At 55.8% G+C, this 16,439-nt stretch overlaps 3 protein-coding genes across 3 annotated transcripts; 2 read left to right on the forward strand and 1 right to left on the reverse strand.

Moving 5' to 3' along the window:
* Positions 1-920: 920 nt before the first annotated feature.
* On the forward strand, positions 921-5,623 carry MXD3 (MAX dimerization protein 3). The gene is made up of 7 exons (XM_014834916.3): positions 921-1,103; positions 1,399-1,503; positions 1,771-1,876; positions 2,538-2,567; positions 2,696-2,810; positions 4,867-5,050; positions 5,124-5,623. The coding sequence occupies exons 1-7, from the start codon at positions 935-937 to the stop codon at positions 5,237-5,239; spliced, it is 825 nt and encodes a 274-aa protein (XP_014690402.2). The 5' UTR covers positions 921-934; the 3' UTR covers positions 5,240-5,623.
* A 267-nt stretch (positions 5,624-5,890) lies between these two features.
* PRELID1 (PRELI domain containing 1) lies at positions 5,891-9,260 on the reverse strand. The gene is made up of 5 exons (XM_014834915.3): positions 8,929-9,260; positions 8,118-8,343; positions 6,860-6,973; positions 6,669-6,747; positions 5,891-6,438 (listed from the first exon to the last, which is right to left on the reverse strand). Exons 1-5 carry the CDS (start codon positions 9,018-9,020, stop codon positions 6,290-6,292), a joined length of 660 nt encoding a protein of 219 aa, XP_014690401.1. The 5' UTR covers positions 9,021-9,260; the 3' UTR covers positions 5,891-6,289.
* A 307-nt stretch (positions 9,261-9,567) lies between these two features.
* RAB24 (RAB24, member RAS oncogene family) lies at positions 9,568-11,514 on the forward strand. Its single transcript, XM_014834784.3, has 8 exons — positions 9,568-9,782; positions 9,866-9,934; positions 10,120-10,198; positions 10,309-10,376; positions 10,462-10,561; positions 10,783-10,833; positions 10,972-11,034; positions 11,155-11,514. Exons 1-8 carry the CDS (start codon positions 9,666-9,668, stop codon positions 11,217-11,219), a joined length of 612 nt encoding a protein of 203 aa, XP_014690270.1. The 5' UTR covers positions 9,568-9,665; the 3' UTR covers positions 11,220-11,514.
* Positions 11,515-16,439: the final 4,925 nt, after the last annotated feature.

The following is a 16,439-nucleotide window of genomic DNA, read 5'->3' on the forward strand; positions in this document are numbered from 1 at the left end:
GCCATATGCCATGTGTTTACCCAGCACTGTCACTTTATAAACAATCTAGTCCCTCCTGCTCCCTCCTCTCCATTTCCCAGTCACAGACTCAGCCCCCGCCTGGCAGTAATGCTCCACCCTGCAACAGCTGCTTTTATCTTCCTGTTTCCACCCTTAGACTGTCACTGTCCCCGGAGGTGTGGCCACACCTGCAGGTGCTCCCCCTAGAAGTCACTGCAGCTACTCCTTCGGGAAACTAGAAAGTCATGTTAAAGAAGGGCTCGTGGCCTCTGAGTAAGGCAGCCAGGGCTCAGTGGGAGGAAACCTGCGTCTGGTCGCACTGGCCCTAGAGATCAGCAGCTCCTACATACTGGGCAGGACCTAGGCCTGGGCTCCGATCCTTCTACAATGCTGTCGCAGAGCTTCCCCCGCTTATAGAAGAGAGATCACTTCCCGAGTCACCCGGCTGAGAACATTGGTGACAGGAGAGGAACCCAACTCTGTCGACTCCAGAACCCAGGGCTCTCTAGCCAGCCAGTTCGCGTGCTTCCAGGGTATGGCTGGCTTGGCAAGTTGGTCCCCTACTGCCATTTTCATAGCAACGATAGCTTCCCTGAAGATGAGGAGGAGGAGCCAGGAGACTATTCCCATTCGCCACAATAGGCAGCCGAGGCTGGGCGAGGGCCTACGGGGGCAGATGGCAGACAGGCGAGGGGACTGACCCCGGAGCGCAAGAGCCGGCCCGCGCCCCCTCCTCCGGCGCCTGCGCACTGCAGCCTCGTTCCCCGCTCAATCCCGCCCCCACCGCCCGGGTTTTCAAATTTCAAACCTGCTACTTTTCCCGCCGGAACGTGTTGACCAGCAGAGGGAGAGGGCGGAGCCGCGCGCAGCCAATAGGGCCTCAGAGGCTGCCTGGCCCCGCCCCGAGGGTGACTACAGCGAGCCGCCGGAGGCGATGGGCAAACGGGCTAGGGAGCCCGCCCGCGCCGCCCCGGCGGCGCTCACGTGCAGCGGCGGAGTCAGGGGCCTCCCGGGGACCGTGGGCCCCCAAAGCAGTGTTCCTTGTGCCGGGCCCTCCCCACAAGCACGGGGCTGGAAAGAGGCCCAGAGACGCCAAGTAACCGGTGCGCGGTCGCTGAGCAGAGAGGGCAAGACGCAGAACCAACCAGCCCAGGGGTTCGCCCAAAGGCCGGGCCTGGAGCCGGAGCCCGTCCCAGCCCCGCGGGAGTCCGAGGGGGCTGGGGCGGGCAGGTTCGCGGAGGGTGGGCTGCGGTTCCCGGGCCCATACCGGGGGGGGCGGAGCTCAGAGCTGGGCCGTCCCGGGGGCGGGGCGACCCGGGGGCGGGGCCGGCCGCCTGTGTTTGTTGCACCGTGTCAGTTACATTGTAACAAAAGTGGTGCAGCGGCTTCTCCGGTCAGCACCCCAGGCCCGCCCGCCGCCAGCTGTCGCCGACATGGAACCCGTGGCTAGCAACATCCAGGTCCTGCTGCAGGCGGCCGAGTTCCTGGAGCGCCGCGAGAGAGGTGAGGAAGAACCCTTGGCTGGACTCCAGGCAGCGACCTCGCTGACACGGGCCTGGGCTGGACTTGGATCCCAACTTGAAGGATGCATGGCCTTAGGGCAGTAGACCCAGGGCGCCCCCTCCACTTGAGAGGGGTCCGCGGGCCGTCGGCCTGGGAGGGGTTGGAGAAATGGCCCTCGCGCCAAAAGCCCCTCCCTGACCGTGCTGTGCCAGGGGCGCCCGCTGGGACCAGCCCCAGCCTGACGCGGGCGGGGGCTCTCTCTGGCAGAGGCCGAGCATGGCTACGCGTCCCTGTGCCCGCACCGCAGTCCGGGCCCCGTCCAAAGGAGGAGGAAGCGATCCCCGCAAGCTCCTGGCGCTCTGGACAGTGGGCGGTGAGGAGGGCTGGGGGCGGAGGGGAGTAGGGGGGATGGGCGCCGTCCCTCATCAGGCCGCTCCTCTGCCCACTTCCTCCTTGTTGCTTGCATCTTCTGGGCCAGGTACCCTGCTCTGGAGGCATTCAGATCCTCCTGCCATCTCCCCACCCCCCAAACACACACCCTTCCATTCATTCAAGGACTGTATCTTGAGCACCCGTGATGTGTCAGGAACTGTGAGCAAGGCGCTGGATCCCGAGTCCACTCACCCCTACACTTCACCTATCAAACCATTTGCTTTCCCCCACAGGTTTCCAATCCTTTTCTCTCCTTGTCCCAACTTTTTGCACATGATGTTCCCCTCAATTTGAATGCTTCTCCCTCCACTACCCGCTTTGAGTAACTTGTGTTGCTGGGCTCAGCTCAGTTGTCACCTCTGTCCAGGAAGTCCTGTCTGACTGCTGGTGGGGGGCCTCATTTGGCTTCTCTCAGCATTTGGCCCCTTGTGTGTCTCTGCGTCTGTCTGGGGACTCAGGTGCCCAAGGCCAGCACAAAGTCCCCACACTGGGCTAGTTTGGGACAGACATCTGTGGTGGATTTTGAGCTCCTGGAAACCCTGGGACTGAGGGTGTGGACAGTAGCTGACGCCCCCTCACCCCATCCTCCCTGGCATTGGCAGGTCTGTGCACAACGAACTGGAGAAGCGCAGGTGAGTCCCAGCCCTGCCCTGACAGCACCACGTCCCAGGAACTGCCTCCCTCTCAACTGCCCTCCCCTGCTGTCCCTCTGGCCAGCAAGGCTGGGCTGGCACTGCCCTCCAGACCCCTTCCCCCACAGGAGGGCCCAGCTGAAGCGGTGCCTGGAGCAGCTGAAGCAGCAGATGCCCCTCGGGGCTGACTGTGCCCGATACACCACACTGAGCCTGTTGCGCCGGGCCAGGATGCACATCCAGGTAGGGAGCTACCCCTGCAGCCTGCAGCCAGCTTGCCGGGACCGTGAGCAGGAGGAGTAGGGAGCGGCTGGGTCGAACTGGAGAGAGAGGCATCAGGTCACAGCCCGAATGGGTGACATGGGACAGTTCTCTATGCTATTCAGTTTCCAAATTTGTGAAGTATGAAGAAAAGCAGAAAATAACTCAGAGGATTGTTCTGAGGCTTCAGCAAGTTCGCCCAATAACCATTCACTGTTGTTATTACAGCTCTTATTACTTTGATCCCCACTGTGAGACCCTGGGCGAGTCACTTAGCCTCCCTGGACTTCCTTTCCTCCTCTGTATGGGGGTATGGCTGTTGAAAAGATTCTGTGATGGGTCGTGTGTGAGGGTCCCTCCGACTGCAGAGGGCTGGTCCTTGCTCTCCCTCTCCCCCATCCTTCAAGCCCTCCTGTTCTGGGTGGTGCAGCCTCCTGCCACTTTGGGAGGCAGCTCCAGCAGCCAGGAGGGGGAAGGACTGAGAGGACGACAGTCACCGTCCTCCCGGGGCCCTTGCTGTTGGCTGGGCTGATCTCAGCGCCCCCTGGTGGACATGGGTGGGGAGTGCTGACTCAATCAGAGCAGGGAGTAGAAGGGCCTTGGAAACAGTGGAGGCCTTCTCCTGCCCTCCTGGCCCTTTTGACAGAGGAAGAAATGGGGGCACAGCCCAGCTAAGGACAGGTACTACAGCTGAGGAGAGGCAGATTCTGAACACAGGCCCAGGTCTCCTGACTTGCATTCTTTCCTTCAACAAGTATTTATTGAGCACCTGTTCTGCCAGCTCTGGGGCTGTGGCAGATACAGATCCAGGTACCATGCAGTAAACAAATCACGGTATGGGAACTGTCTGCACTGCCCCACGGTGCCTGCATTCCCCTCATTGTGGCTGAATGACACCCTGGCCGTGGCTGGCCCCGCTTTCTCACATGGAGCTTGCCTGGCCTGGTCCTCGGAGGATGAGATGCCCTCGGGTGCTGGTGGCCTGTGGGCAGGATGTGGGGATTGCTCCTTCCTTGAAGCCCCATCAGCCCTCTCCTGCACTCCCTGCTTCCTGTTTTGCCTCCACCAGGCTGTCGTCCACCTTGCCCTACAATGTTCTTTGCAGCACATAGATCTGTGCAGGTCTGTCTCCTGCTAAAAACCTTCCAAGGCGCCTGACAGGAGTTTCATTTCCTTACTTCCCGTGAAACTCAAGGCCCTTCACAACTCAGGCCGTGCCACTGATCTGCTTTTTTGGTCTCATCTACCCCCATTCCCCACCGAAAACGCTGAACCCTCCATGCTCTTCCCAGTTTCCCTCCGCCTGGATACGCCTTCCTTTCCCAACCCTGCCTGGGCAGCTCTTACTCATCCCCCTACACCCAGTCTAAGTGCCCCCTCGCCCACTTCTCCCCTTCTTGTTGGCTGAATGCAGGCTTCTGCCCACCTAGGGCTCTGATGGAGAACCCTTGGCCCTCCCTCCCTAGAATTCAGGGCTGGCAGAGCTCAGTGGGGGTGGGCGGGAGATTAATGAGGAAGTCTTAGGGCTTCTGGGAGGGTCTTGGCCAGGAGTTACAAACTGGTGGCCTTTGATCTGTTTTCTAAACATTTAAATTAGTTGGCAGCACTTAGACATTTGACATGGAAAAACATCTGAATTTCCAGCTTCTCTTGAAGAAATTGGGAGATCTGGCAGCACTGGGCCTGTTTCCACATGGCAGTAACTAGCTGGAAACTGAAGGTGGCCACTTCCTTGAGCCATGCACCCGCCAGTGCCACTGTCCCCCATCCGTTGTTTCACACCAGCACACTTGTCCTGCTCACATCACTCAACCAGGTCTGAAGGCCTGTGAGATTGTGCTGCCCTCCCTCCCCCACCCATCTAGACAGAATTCACAGGCTTCCTGGGGATGTGGGAGCAACGCTCTGGGGCCCAGATTTAGGGAGGTCCCCGTCTAAGGCAGAGTCACTAAGTGGTCATGGCCTGCTGCCACGTGGTGTTGAGCCCCCAGGGCAGCTGACCCCGGCCCCTTGATCCCTTGCTCCTTGGGATCTGCAGAAACTGGAGGAGCAGGAGCAGCGAGCCCGGAGGCTCAAGGAGAAGCTGCGCAGCAAGCAGCAGAGCCTGAAGCAGCAGCTGGAGCAGCTCCGGGGGCTGGCAGGGCCAGGCGAGCGGGAGCGGCTGCGGGCGGACAGCCTGGACTCTTCGGGCCTCTCCTCCGAGCGCTCCGACTCAGACCAAGGTGAGTGCCCTAACGTGGAGGGGTCGTGTGGGCCACGTGGGCCAGGTCTCCTGACTGGCCTCTCCCTGTGCAGAGGAGCTGGAGGTGGACGTGGAGAGCCTGGTGTTCGGGGGTGAGGCTGAGCTGCTGCGGGGCTTCAGCACCGGCCAGGAGCACAGCTACTCACACTGCAGCGGTGCCTGGCTATGACCTTTGCCGCCCCAGAGCGGGCCTCTGCCCTCAGACCACCCTCCGCTCTGCCAGGGAGGAGCCTCCTCAAGCCTCAAGGGCTGCTCGGAGTCACCTCCTGTTGGAATGGACTAAAAGGACCCTTGTGTGGGAACAGGTGCTCCCCCCACCCCGCTGCTGGCTGCCGGGAGTCCCTCCTGGGAACGGGGCCTGCGCCCCCAAGCCCTGCAGGGCAGGCAGCTTGGGCCTGGGCTGCCCATCTAGGCCTTTTTTGAAGCACTGGGCTCTGCTGTCCCCATGAGGGCAGGAAGCCTCTTGGGCCCTCATGTTTCTTCCTAGACAAGGCCCCCTGGCCTTTGCTCCGCAGATACTGTACAGTATTTTCATTAAAAGCCTCTTTCTTAACTTCCTGTCCGTGGTCTTGCCTGATGAAAATGGGGGAACTCCCAGCCACAGACAGACTGGAAAAGAGGAAGTGCAACCAGCAGCCACCACTAACACTCTTGATTGTGCCAGGCCGGGCCCCTTAAACCCCCACAGCTCGGAGGCCGTCTGCCCTGCCTTTGCAGGGGGACTGAGGCTGAGTGATGTGACTAGCGTGAGGTCCAAAGCCAGGAAACAGTGGAGTCAAGATACGAGCCAAAGCTTTCCGACTCCAGAGCTGGGGCTGACTGAATTCAACAGATATTTATTGAGTGCCTGGTATATGCTGGACCTTGTTCCAGCTACCTGGGACACATCGGACAACAAAACACAGGTCCTGCCCTCGTGGAGCGTACAGTCTAGCATTTATGACCATGTCACCCGCACGCTGTCTGTGACCCTGGGCAAGTCACTGCACCTCTCTGTGCCTCTGTCCTCAGCTGCCCAATGTGAGAATAAGCAGACTCGGCTCAGATGTTGGTAACGTGCCTGGTGCACCGTAGATGCCCAAAAGGACACACCCCCAGCCCACCGCCCAGACAGTAGAGAGGGCTGGAAGTTGACTTTTAATCATGAAGTACGAGGGGGAGAGGGCAGGGGGCCTGAGGTGGGCGGTCTGGTGGGCTGCTGCCCTAAGGCCCAGGCTGCCTACACGAACTGCTGCTGCTGCTGCTGCTTCTTGGTGGCGGCCTTACTGGCGAGGTCCTTGGCCTTCTCTGTAGCTGCCAGTGCCGTCTCCCTTGCCTTCTCCTTGGCTTCCTTGGCTGTCTCCACAAGGGATTTGGAAGGAGCCTCGCCTGCAGCAAAGGGCAAGGGGCTGGCTTCAGAGGATGCCATGAAGACCCACACAGTCATCCACCGTGACATTCACTTCCTATGGGCGGAGCCCACTGGAAAGGCAGCGTTTGCCCCCAGGGACAGATGAGGCATCTCAGGCTTAGAGTGGGGTGGTGACAGCACCACGCTCCACACCAGTCAGGGCAGGTAGGACTTGACCCCAGCCTCTGTCTGTGCCCAGAGCGCTCACCTTGCAGCTTGGCCAAGATGTACTCAAAACCCTTCATAGTCTTGGTCACGTTGCTTTTGAACCGGGCCAGACCAAATTCCTGGCAACAGATGAGAAGCGAAAGGATTCAGAGCTGCCCACTGACTTGCAGCCCAGCCTCTATGCCAAATGCTCTGGGTCCCCGAGCCCCAGCACCCCACAACGCTGCTCACCTGGACAGCTCTGGAGACGCCAAATAAGCTAGAGGAGACCCAGGCTTCCCGGCGGATTTCGGTCCAGCCACTGTTATCAGAGTTCACACAGTAAACACATCGTTCCTCCACCACCTGTGCAGGGAGTTGGGCCAACCACAATCATGTGGCAGTCTTTCACTTTGCCAACTTGCACATAAATTTGATCCCGTCTCTTTCCATGAGGGAAAGCAATAAAACAAAAATCCCTTCCTTTCCCTTATTGCATCCCCAAGCTGCATTTCAGGAAGAGAGTAAGAACATAAAAAAGGTCATTCTGCTTTCTAAAACCTCTCCTCTGACCCTTCAAACTAAAAGGTTCCCCTCTGGCCCTGGATTTTGTTTTGTACCTTTGTGTCTAGACACGTGCCGTGTTTTTAGCCTAGCCTGCCTTCTACCCACTGCAGCTCTTGAGCTCCCTGGCAGTCCACGTAAAAACGGAAATCTGGCAATCTTCACAGCTCTCAATACAAGAGGAGAGCGTGCACCAGTACTTCCAAGAGAAACACTTAAAAGATGTGTCTCACAGCTGGATTTAAAGACATTTCTCACAGCTGGATGGCTATCTTGGGAATTTACAAAACAGAGGTAGTGCCCTCACAGTACAGTAGCCCTCTCTGAACCTCACTTCCTTCTTTGCACTATAGAGAGTAACAGATTCGCTGAGAAAGAGAACGAGAGTTCTCTGAAAGCTTTTAGGGTATTCACATGTAAGAAGATACTGTAGAATGTTCCCTACACTGTAGGTTTTCAAGCTTTTTGAAAGGCAAGCAATCAAAGGTACGTGGAACCTCTTTTCCCCCAAATTCTCAGGCAGAAATCTATTACGTAAGACAGATAAAAGTGGAACTTCTCTAGCCAACGTGAGGAAAGGGGCCCAGACCCTCGCCCGCTCTGAGGCACATCCAAAGCACTGCTTGATGGACTCCCGTTTGAAAACCACTGCCCCTCTCTCTCAGCATCACTCCTGCGGGCCCAACGTGTGCATGTGCCAGGCACAGTGTGAATGCTCTGCATTTACTACCTGCAGCAATTTTCTAAAACAGGTACCCCGCTCCCCCACCCCGGTAAGAATGGGTCAAAAGACAGGTTGAGAGAGGCTGACCAGCTGAAAAGATCATCAGAGTTTGTACTCTACAGCCATCATTCATCAGTAACCCAGCTGTGCCTCAGACCAGGGAAGCTCCCTAGCCACAAGTCTAGAGCTCTCTACTTTTGAGGGGATCAAGGAGGGTCTCACCATCAGCCGGGCATGGTTGATGTTCCAGGTGAAGGTGGTCATGGTCTGGTTCTGTGGGTCCACAATAGAATCCTCCAGGATGTACACCGAGTGAGCAACATTGGCAGGAAACAGTCGCTCGGCCCAGCGGGGCATCCTGTTGGTCTTGGTCAGGAGTCGCCGGGACAGGAGCTTCTGGTCAGGGGTCACCTCCCGGTGTACTATGTCTTCCGTCAAGACATGCTTGCTGCAGGTGTCAGAGTGAAGGTGACCCTTGGGAGCCTGTCCCTGAAAGGCTGCTTGTTGGGGTTCCCATCTGGAGCCTCCCAGCCCAGAATGGCCACGCCTTCCCCTAAACTTGCAGTGATCTGTGCCGTGGCTCACACCTGAACTAGAGTCCCTTGAGCCTATCCCGGGGCAAATTCCAACTCCTGCCCCCTCGCTGACCTGGATTCCTGGGCCATCCAGCAAGGCCGGGCCTCATGATTTATTGCACCACCACAGCGCGCCACGGGCAGAGTAGTAGGGAAGCGCCCGGATTTCCAACCCCAAGATCCCTCCCAGCTCCTGTGCCACCGCCTCTTCCTGTCTCATCACCCCGAGATCAGAGAACCTTAGACTAAGGCCTCAAGTAAACCACTGCCCAGGCCCAGCCTCCTTCCAAGTTCCTTGCAGGCCAGGCCTGGCCCCTTCCCCGATAGGGTCCTCCTGCCCTAAAGAAGGCCATGGTGCCGGCGATCCCCTACCTCGGACTCAGTGTCGAGTCTTTCCCGCCCCACACTTCGAACTCCAAACAACGAGGGGGAGGCCTGCTCTCTCCAGGGCCACGTACCTATAGGGATTCGGGTACCGCTGCCAAAAGGCAGCGAACACTTGGTCCCAGGAACTCCGGAGCACGCTCTGGCCCAGGAAATACTTCACCATCGTCCCGGCCGGGGCAGGCTCAGCACCCGCGCAGCATCAGGAGTGCGGAGCCCGGGGGGCACGCGGAGGCCGGGCCAGGGCTCGGCGCACGCCCGCCAGGCTCGCAGCTCAGTCACCACCGCGCCGCGCCCAACCAGCCTCCACCGCCGCCATGAGGAGCTGTCGGGACGCGCGCCACTTCCGGCGCAGCCGCGCTAAACCCACCACTTCCGGCGCCCGCACACGTGACCTCGCGGCCCCGCCCCCTCAACCTCTCCCCCCTTCCCCCGCGGGAGTCGCGGCGCTGCGGGCCGGAGGCTGGTCGGAGGGGCCCAGGGCTGGGTGGGGACTCGGTGCTGGAGCGGCGCCTACGGCGGGCGGGCGAGCGGGCGGCGGTGTGCGGCGCCGTTGAGGGCGCTGCCCCGCGCGCTCCCAGGCCGCCCCGGGTCCTGGGCTCTTCCTTCGAAGGAGGAGCAGTGCCCGGGACCGAAGAGCGGGGGCACACGGGGGCGCTGCCAGGGCTCGAGCCCGACGCGGTATCTCGAGTGGCGAGTTGGCGCCCCGGCTCGGGGACTGAGGCTTGGGCGCAGCCTGCCTGAGTGGAGATCCGGGTTTGCCTCCCGCCCTCGCTCAGGCCCCTGACGCGGGTGAGGCGGCCCCGGGAGCATGAGCGGGCAGCGCGTGGACGTCAAGGTGGTGATGCTGGGCAAGGAGTACGTGGGCAAGACGAGCCTGGTGGAGCGATACGTGCACGACCGCTTCCTGGTGGGGCCCTATCAGAACGTGAGTGCGCCCCGCGGGGCTGGGCACGGGGGGGGAGGGGGCCAGCCCGCACCGCGGCCCTGAGCCCTTCGCTCTGGTTGCAGACCATCGGGGCCGCCTTCGTGGCCAAGGTGATGTCCGTCGGAGACCGGACGGTGACTTTGGGTATTTGGGTAAGTCCCGTGGGCAAGTAGTCCTGGGAAAACCCATTCCTGAGGAGGTCTTGCCTATTACTGACTTGTGGCTTCCTAGAGGCCGTTTCTCCTCTCTAAACCCCAGTTTAAAAGTGGGGGTCTGGAGGACGTGGGGAGTAAGCTCAGGAACTCAGGCCAGGGCTGAGCCTCCCCCTGCCCTTCAGGACACGGCAGGCTCTGAGCGCTACGAGGCCATGAGCCGAATCTACTATCGGGGCGCCAAGGCTGCCATCGTCTGCTATGGTAAGGAGGGTTCTGACCTGTTTCCTCAAACAAGAAGGGGTAGGTGACAGGCTGGCCTTAGAGAACGGCCCCTGACTCTTGGTTGTGTTTCTTGCGTGTCCTATACCAAGACCTTACGGACAGTAGCAGCTTTGAGCGGGCAAAGTTCTGGGTGAAGGAACTGCGCAACCTAGAGGAGGTAGGCAGCCAGACCTCACCAGAGGACCAGGAACTGGGGCTCCAGTGGTCCGTGGGGGTGGCCCTGACCTTGTCTTCTGCTTTAGGGCTGTCAGATCTACCTCTGTGGCACCAAGAGTGACCTGCTGGAGGAGGACAGGCGGCGTCGCCGTGTGGACTTCCACGACGTCCAGGATTACGCTGACAGTAGCTGCTGCTCAGCTCCCTGGGGGTGGGGGAGGGAAATGGCTGCTTGGGTGGGTCACAGGAAATAGGGACTGCCTTGGCTGCCACGGCAAGATCCCCCCGAAGGCTTTCTGTCCTTCCTTGACCCGTGGGCTCCAGAAGATTCCCTGAATGGCTAGTCTTACCCTTTGTCTATGTCCACCTGATTCTCAGACAGAGGCTTTAGTCACTTCTCTTTACAGATATCAAAGCTCAGCTGTTTGAAACATCCAGCAAGACAGGCCAGAGTGTGGGTGAGTGCTGTCTTGGACCTCACAGCAGAAGCAGGCAGAGCACCAGAGGCGGCAGGGAAGAACCTAGAGGGCTGGGTCACTGGGTGATCCCAGGGCTACTGGCATTGGGCCCTCACTGACCGTCCTTTTTCCTGCCAGACGAGCTCTTCCAGAAAGTGGCAGAGGATTACGTCAGTGTGGCTGCCTTCCAGGTGATGACAGGTGTGTGCTTCCCTAGCCTCTCTGGAGGCTTCCTCCAGGCCCACACCATCTGGCCCCCTTCACGGAGTTACCGGATCCCCCAGCAGAATGCTGCTGAGCTGCCACCTCTCTCTCTAACAGAGGACAAGGGCGTGGACCTGGGCCAGAAGGCAAACCCCTATTTCTACAGCTGTTGTCATCACTGAGTCATCACTCATCTGGCCTGGGGGAATTAAAGGAATTCCTCCAGAGGGGCTGGACCTAGCTCTTTCCCGGGCTTGGGTGGTCAAGCGCCTGAGCTACCCCAGGTCCCCGTGGCAGCAGAGGTGTCACCTGCCTGTGCTGGCCCAGGGAAGAGAGGCAGCATTGGGCTGACTGATGGGCATGAGGAGGGTAAGGGCTGATTTGGACCTCAGGCCTCTGCCCTGGACAGCACTTGTGTCTGCAGCTTACTTAAGTGGCTTCTGATTTGTAAATAAAATCAATGCACTGTGAATCTCACTCACCCCTTTCCCTGCTGTGTGGATTGGGTGCCGACACCTAGTTCTTTCTGGGGCCACCTGGCTGGCCTCATTTCCTATATTAAGGCTTCTCTCAGCTCTTATTTTCCTTTGGAAACCATGTAACTTCACCCCAAGGTTGCAGCTGAGATAAGTGAAAACCAAAAGGGCCCTTTCCTATTCTTTTAGTGGGGGCCAAGATAGGGTGAAAGACTGGTGTTGGGGCAGTGGAAAGCTCACATTCCTTCCTGGTGCTGAGACGAGCAAGGAAGGCACTATGTGGTGTCCAGAGATCAAAGGGTCAAGCACTTCTACCTCAGACTGGCTGGCTGTACCGCATCTCTGTCATGTCTAGGTTCATGAGTCATGCCTGTGGCTCAGATCTTAAGCTTCCCAGCAACATCCTACAATGTGGTTTAATGGTAGAAAAATTGTAGGTTCTGGAAGACAGGAGGGTCTTATGGATCCAGATTGGGATCCAATTCAGCTGCTAACTTAGAAAAGGGATTTAAACTCAGCCTGAGTTTCTCTTCTGTAACATGAGGTGACCACTATCCACTTCAGGACTGTGAAGATCATGAGTGAAAAGTAACTCAAGGACTAAATGCTTGTCTTCCCACACCCTTCCCTGGAGGGCTTTTTGCTGAAGGGGCAGGAAGTTCAGGACTAAGAACAGAAGGCAAGGCTCCTAGGGTTCCTCCAAAGTCTGCTGTTGGACCTTGGAGGTCCAGATATTTCTGAAGGATCAGGTGTTACTGTAGACAGGGCTGATGCTTCCTTTTCAACCAAAAGGAATTGTAGGCAGCCCTTTCCAATGTGGGAGGCTTGGCCCCTTTGCCTCTGCTTTCCTGCCTTAGGCCTGGGCTGGGTCCCCTGCAGTGCTCAGCACCTGCCTCTGAAGAACTAGAAACTTGGCCAAGATGATCAGACTCACACTCAGAAAAGTGCTTTGGTTCTACTTCCTTTTTTAAAATGAATTCCTCAAAATACGCTTCCTTCATGGGTGATAGAGGCCTCCTGTGAAGGGACTGAAACTGACACCTGTCACTCCCAAAAGAAGTAAAAGACATTCCAGCAGCTGGTGGCTACTGGGAGGAAACCCACACCACTCCCCTGAGGTGCTTGGAGGAAGGGCTTGGCTCCCCTGTGTCCCCACCTGGGAACTATCTCAGGGGCTGGCTTCTGCTCTCACCCCAAGCCCATCCTCCCTCCTGTTAGGCTACATCTTCCCACGGACAACAAAACAAAACACAGGGCAAGGGCCATAAGAGTAAAGTTAAACTTTACTTTACAGTAATTTTTTTTTCTATATACAAAGAATTACAGTACATGTTTATGGGGACTCCTAGCACAGGGCTCCCCTTTTTCACTAGGAGTTTCACTTATAGCTGACGATCTATCAGGGGGTGGGGGGGGGGCGCAAAAAAATCAGTGATGGACCTCAGCTGACCCCCCCACCCTTCTTAAAAATATATAGATCTCTATTGTCAGCTTGTTTCTTTGCCAAGACTTAGAAAGCTGCCCTTCCATGAGCTCCTGTGTGCTGCACTCACCCATCTTCAACACACTCACCTACACGCATACACAGGCAGCAACCCCCTCAGACCTGGAAACTGCCTGTTCTCTGCCCCTACCCTGGAAGTCTAAAGCACCAGAACCATTCATCTCTCCTCCTGCTCTGGGGGTTCACCTCCTGTCCACAAAGCTTGACTTTCCAGGGTGTCACACCTGAAGCCCCTCAATAGCCTGACGTTTTGAAAGTCATGGGAAAGCAGCTCTAGAGAAAGGACCACATAGGAATTTAACACGTGCTGTTTTTGCTTATGTTGGTAGGAAACATTTCTTCTCAGGCTGTGGATTTCTAATTGAACTCTTTCCACTTCCTTAAGAAATATTACCCTTAATCTTCATTAAGCAATAGAGGTGCTCCCATGAGAACGGAAGAGGTAGAGAGAGGCAAGAAGGTAACCGAGGGAGACCCTACAAATGGAGCTCTCTACCAACTGGTTCCAGGCAGTGTGGACGGAGGCTATGGACAAGGTGACACCAGCCCTGAGAAACTCAATGGCCACCCTCATCTAGATACGGGATCTCTTCCACCTGTGGATTGCGCTGGACCACTCCAGGGTCAGGTGCAGGCTTCACCAAGGCTCTGCCTTCTCCTTCTCTAATAGAGCCTCAAAGAAACCGTTTTACATAAAACTTCTTCCTCCCAAACAGGAACCTGGGTTTCTCAAGTTGCCAGTCCCTCAACCCTTGGCAGTGCTTATTTATACCAGGAAATTAGCACCATCATTACATTTTTTTGTGTACAAAGCAATTATCTATTTTTATTTCAATTTATACTACAGCAACCTCTGGACCTGCTGCACCGGCCCTAGGAAGCTCAGCTGAGAGCTAAGTGGCCACAGCCAATGAAAGTCTCATGCAGCAGCTACCTAGCTCTAAATGACCTGGAATGTCTAACACATGGAACAGCCCAAACATTATTCGAGAAGGAGCTTGTGGGAGTTCCTTTCCTGCCATGATCTGAGAGGTTAGGACACTGGGCCACTCTGACCTCCTGGCTGACAAACCCCAAGAGGATGACAGTATCCTCCAAAAAAGCCTTAGGAGAAAACTTGCTTTATAGGAGCTGAGGGCAAAATGCATCCACATTTAGCACTCTTGACTCCTCTCCATGGGGCAAGCTGCCAGGACCAGACTTCCTTCCTACCACTCTGTTCTCACAAAGTGACCTGGGAGACCAGCTCCAGTGGGTAGACACTGGCGAGCCTGGGAAAGGCCCTGCTGGTAGTGTGGGGTAGAGGATATGAATAAAATCATTACTTTCATCAATGCTCAAGATGTAGATTTGGTAGCTGTTCAGAAGAGGATCAACAGTGATCTCAATCACCTCAAATGCAGTAACTTCGGGGGGAAGCAGACCTTTAAAAACTTGGATGCTTTTGCAGCAATGATAGCTATTTAGCTATTAGAATGGGTTTGCTCCAGTAGGAGCACAGGAGGCTTTGAGTCCTAATTTCAACAGTTTCCATACATTTTTTCTGACTTAACAGGGCTAGGAGAGGTATTGGTTCTCTAGCTACCCATGGAAGCTATGGCTTCCCCCTCAAAATGGCTTCTGGGGAACTAGCTTTGAGGCAGACTCTCTTGAGATCCCGATCTCCATGCACTTGGCCAAATATCAAAATACCACATCCTGCACAAAGATCAGGAGTTTCCAAGAGAAAAGATTTCCTTTTAACTGCCAATGCATACCCACTGGAGAAAAGATCTCAGAACAGGCTCCAGGAGTCCCCAAGGGCTGACAAGCTCACTCCCTCCCCACCGAATGCAAGAGTCTCACTTCCCAACAGTCCTTCTGACTCTGCTCCTAATTGTACAGTGACTGCTCTCATGTTAACAAGCTGCATCAGACGCTGCCATCAGTGGGCCTGATAGTTGAATTTCTAGTTTCCATTCAACCTGAGAGGCTCTTTCAATGGCCCTCATGAAAGCCTAGCTGTCCATTCACTTAGATAAAGAAGTGCTCCCCCAAACCAAGCACAGCTTACTTGTTTTCCCAGGCAGGTCTGGAAGGTAGTTTCCAGTGAATGGTTAAGAATGGAAAGAACCAAAACAAAACCACAAAGTGGCCAATCACGGCCCCCCTTTCCCTCACTCCTTCCTGTCCTGTGAGACATTTTGAGAGTGGCTGTCAAGTCCACTACCTACCAAAGCCTACTTCAGGATCAAACATCTCCACTTAAAATTTTTTACATAGCCTGCAAACACACCCCCAAAAATTCACAGTTTATTTCATGAAACAAAGAGCTACGGTAATTTAACACACAACATAGTGAAAGGAGATTCTGACAGTGCAGTGCGGATATCTCTTTCTGATCACAAGTACAGATGACAGGAGAGAAGAGGGCACAGAACTGGCACCAAGCAAACCCTACTCATACAACCTAAGAGATCAGGGAAAGGGACCTACTAGCTGCAGTTATATATGTATTCTCACACATGATAAATACTTAATATAATGAACTTTAATGTTCTGGGTGGATTTCTTTAAAAATATCTTTTCCATGGTTTAAAATTTTTTTAAAAGAAAATAAGATGCTTTGTTTTCTCTTCCTTTTAAACAAAGAGCTTTTCCTCTCTGATGTGGGGAGAGAGAGAGGATGAAAGGAGAGAACTAGGCAGGTGGAATTTACGGAGGAGATTCCGAGGTCTAAGTGAGATGCAGGGATAGGACCCTAAACCCAGGGCTTCCCTGCCCAGCCTCGTTCCTCTGCCTGAGTTCAAGTGTCTCAACTCCAAGAGACAGACTTTGGGAAATAAAAGCAAATTCTTTAAATTTTTATATAAAGCGCAAATGCTTCTATAACAACTATTGTTCCCTCCTTAGAAGTGATAGGAGTAACCTCAATAGGAACTTAGGAGGAAATTGGGACAAAATACAGAATCCTGTTGAGGGTGTAAAAGCCGTAACTGAGAGAGTGGCCAGGAGATGGCCTGGTGGCTAAAGCTGCTGGTTAAGTTGGCAAAGCAGAGAGGTAAACATGTTTGGTCTAGGGACAAAGGAAGGGCGGGGAGAAGGGAAGGAACTGGCCAAACAGCACTTCCTGTAGGCAGTCGGCGAGCTGGGGGAATGGTAGGGCAGGGTAGCACCAACAGATTTCCCAGCCCTTGGGCCCCAGCTCAGGGCAGCAGTAACAGATAATCAGCAGTTATGAGGAGTCATCTCTTAGACTGGACACTGCTCTAAACACATCTTACCAGTCATAGGGGAAGGGTTCTGGCTTGCCTCTGAGCTAAGTCAGCAGGGAGGTGCTCTCAAGAGAGAGCACAGCAATTCTCAGGGAGAGGGTGGTGGAATCCACTAGTGAAGGAGACTCCCTCCTTTCAAGGAGGGCAAAGGATCAGAAGTAATTTTCC

The sequence above is a fragment of the Equus asinus genome, chromosome 9 (assembly GCF_041296235.1).
Source record: "Equus asinus isolate D_3611 breed Donkey chromosome 9, EquAss-T2T_v2, whole genome shotgun sequence".
NCBI classification, from domain to species: Eukaryota; Metazoa; Chordata; class Mammalia; order Perissodactyla; family Equidae; genus Equus; species Equus asinus.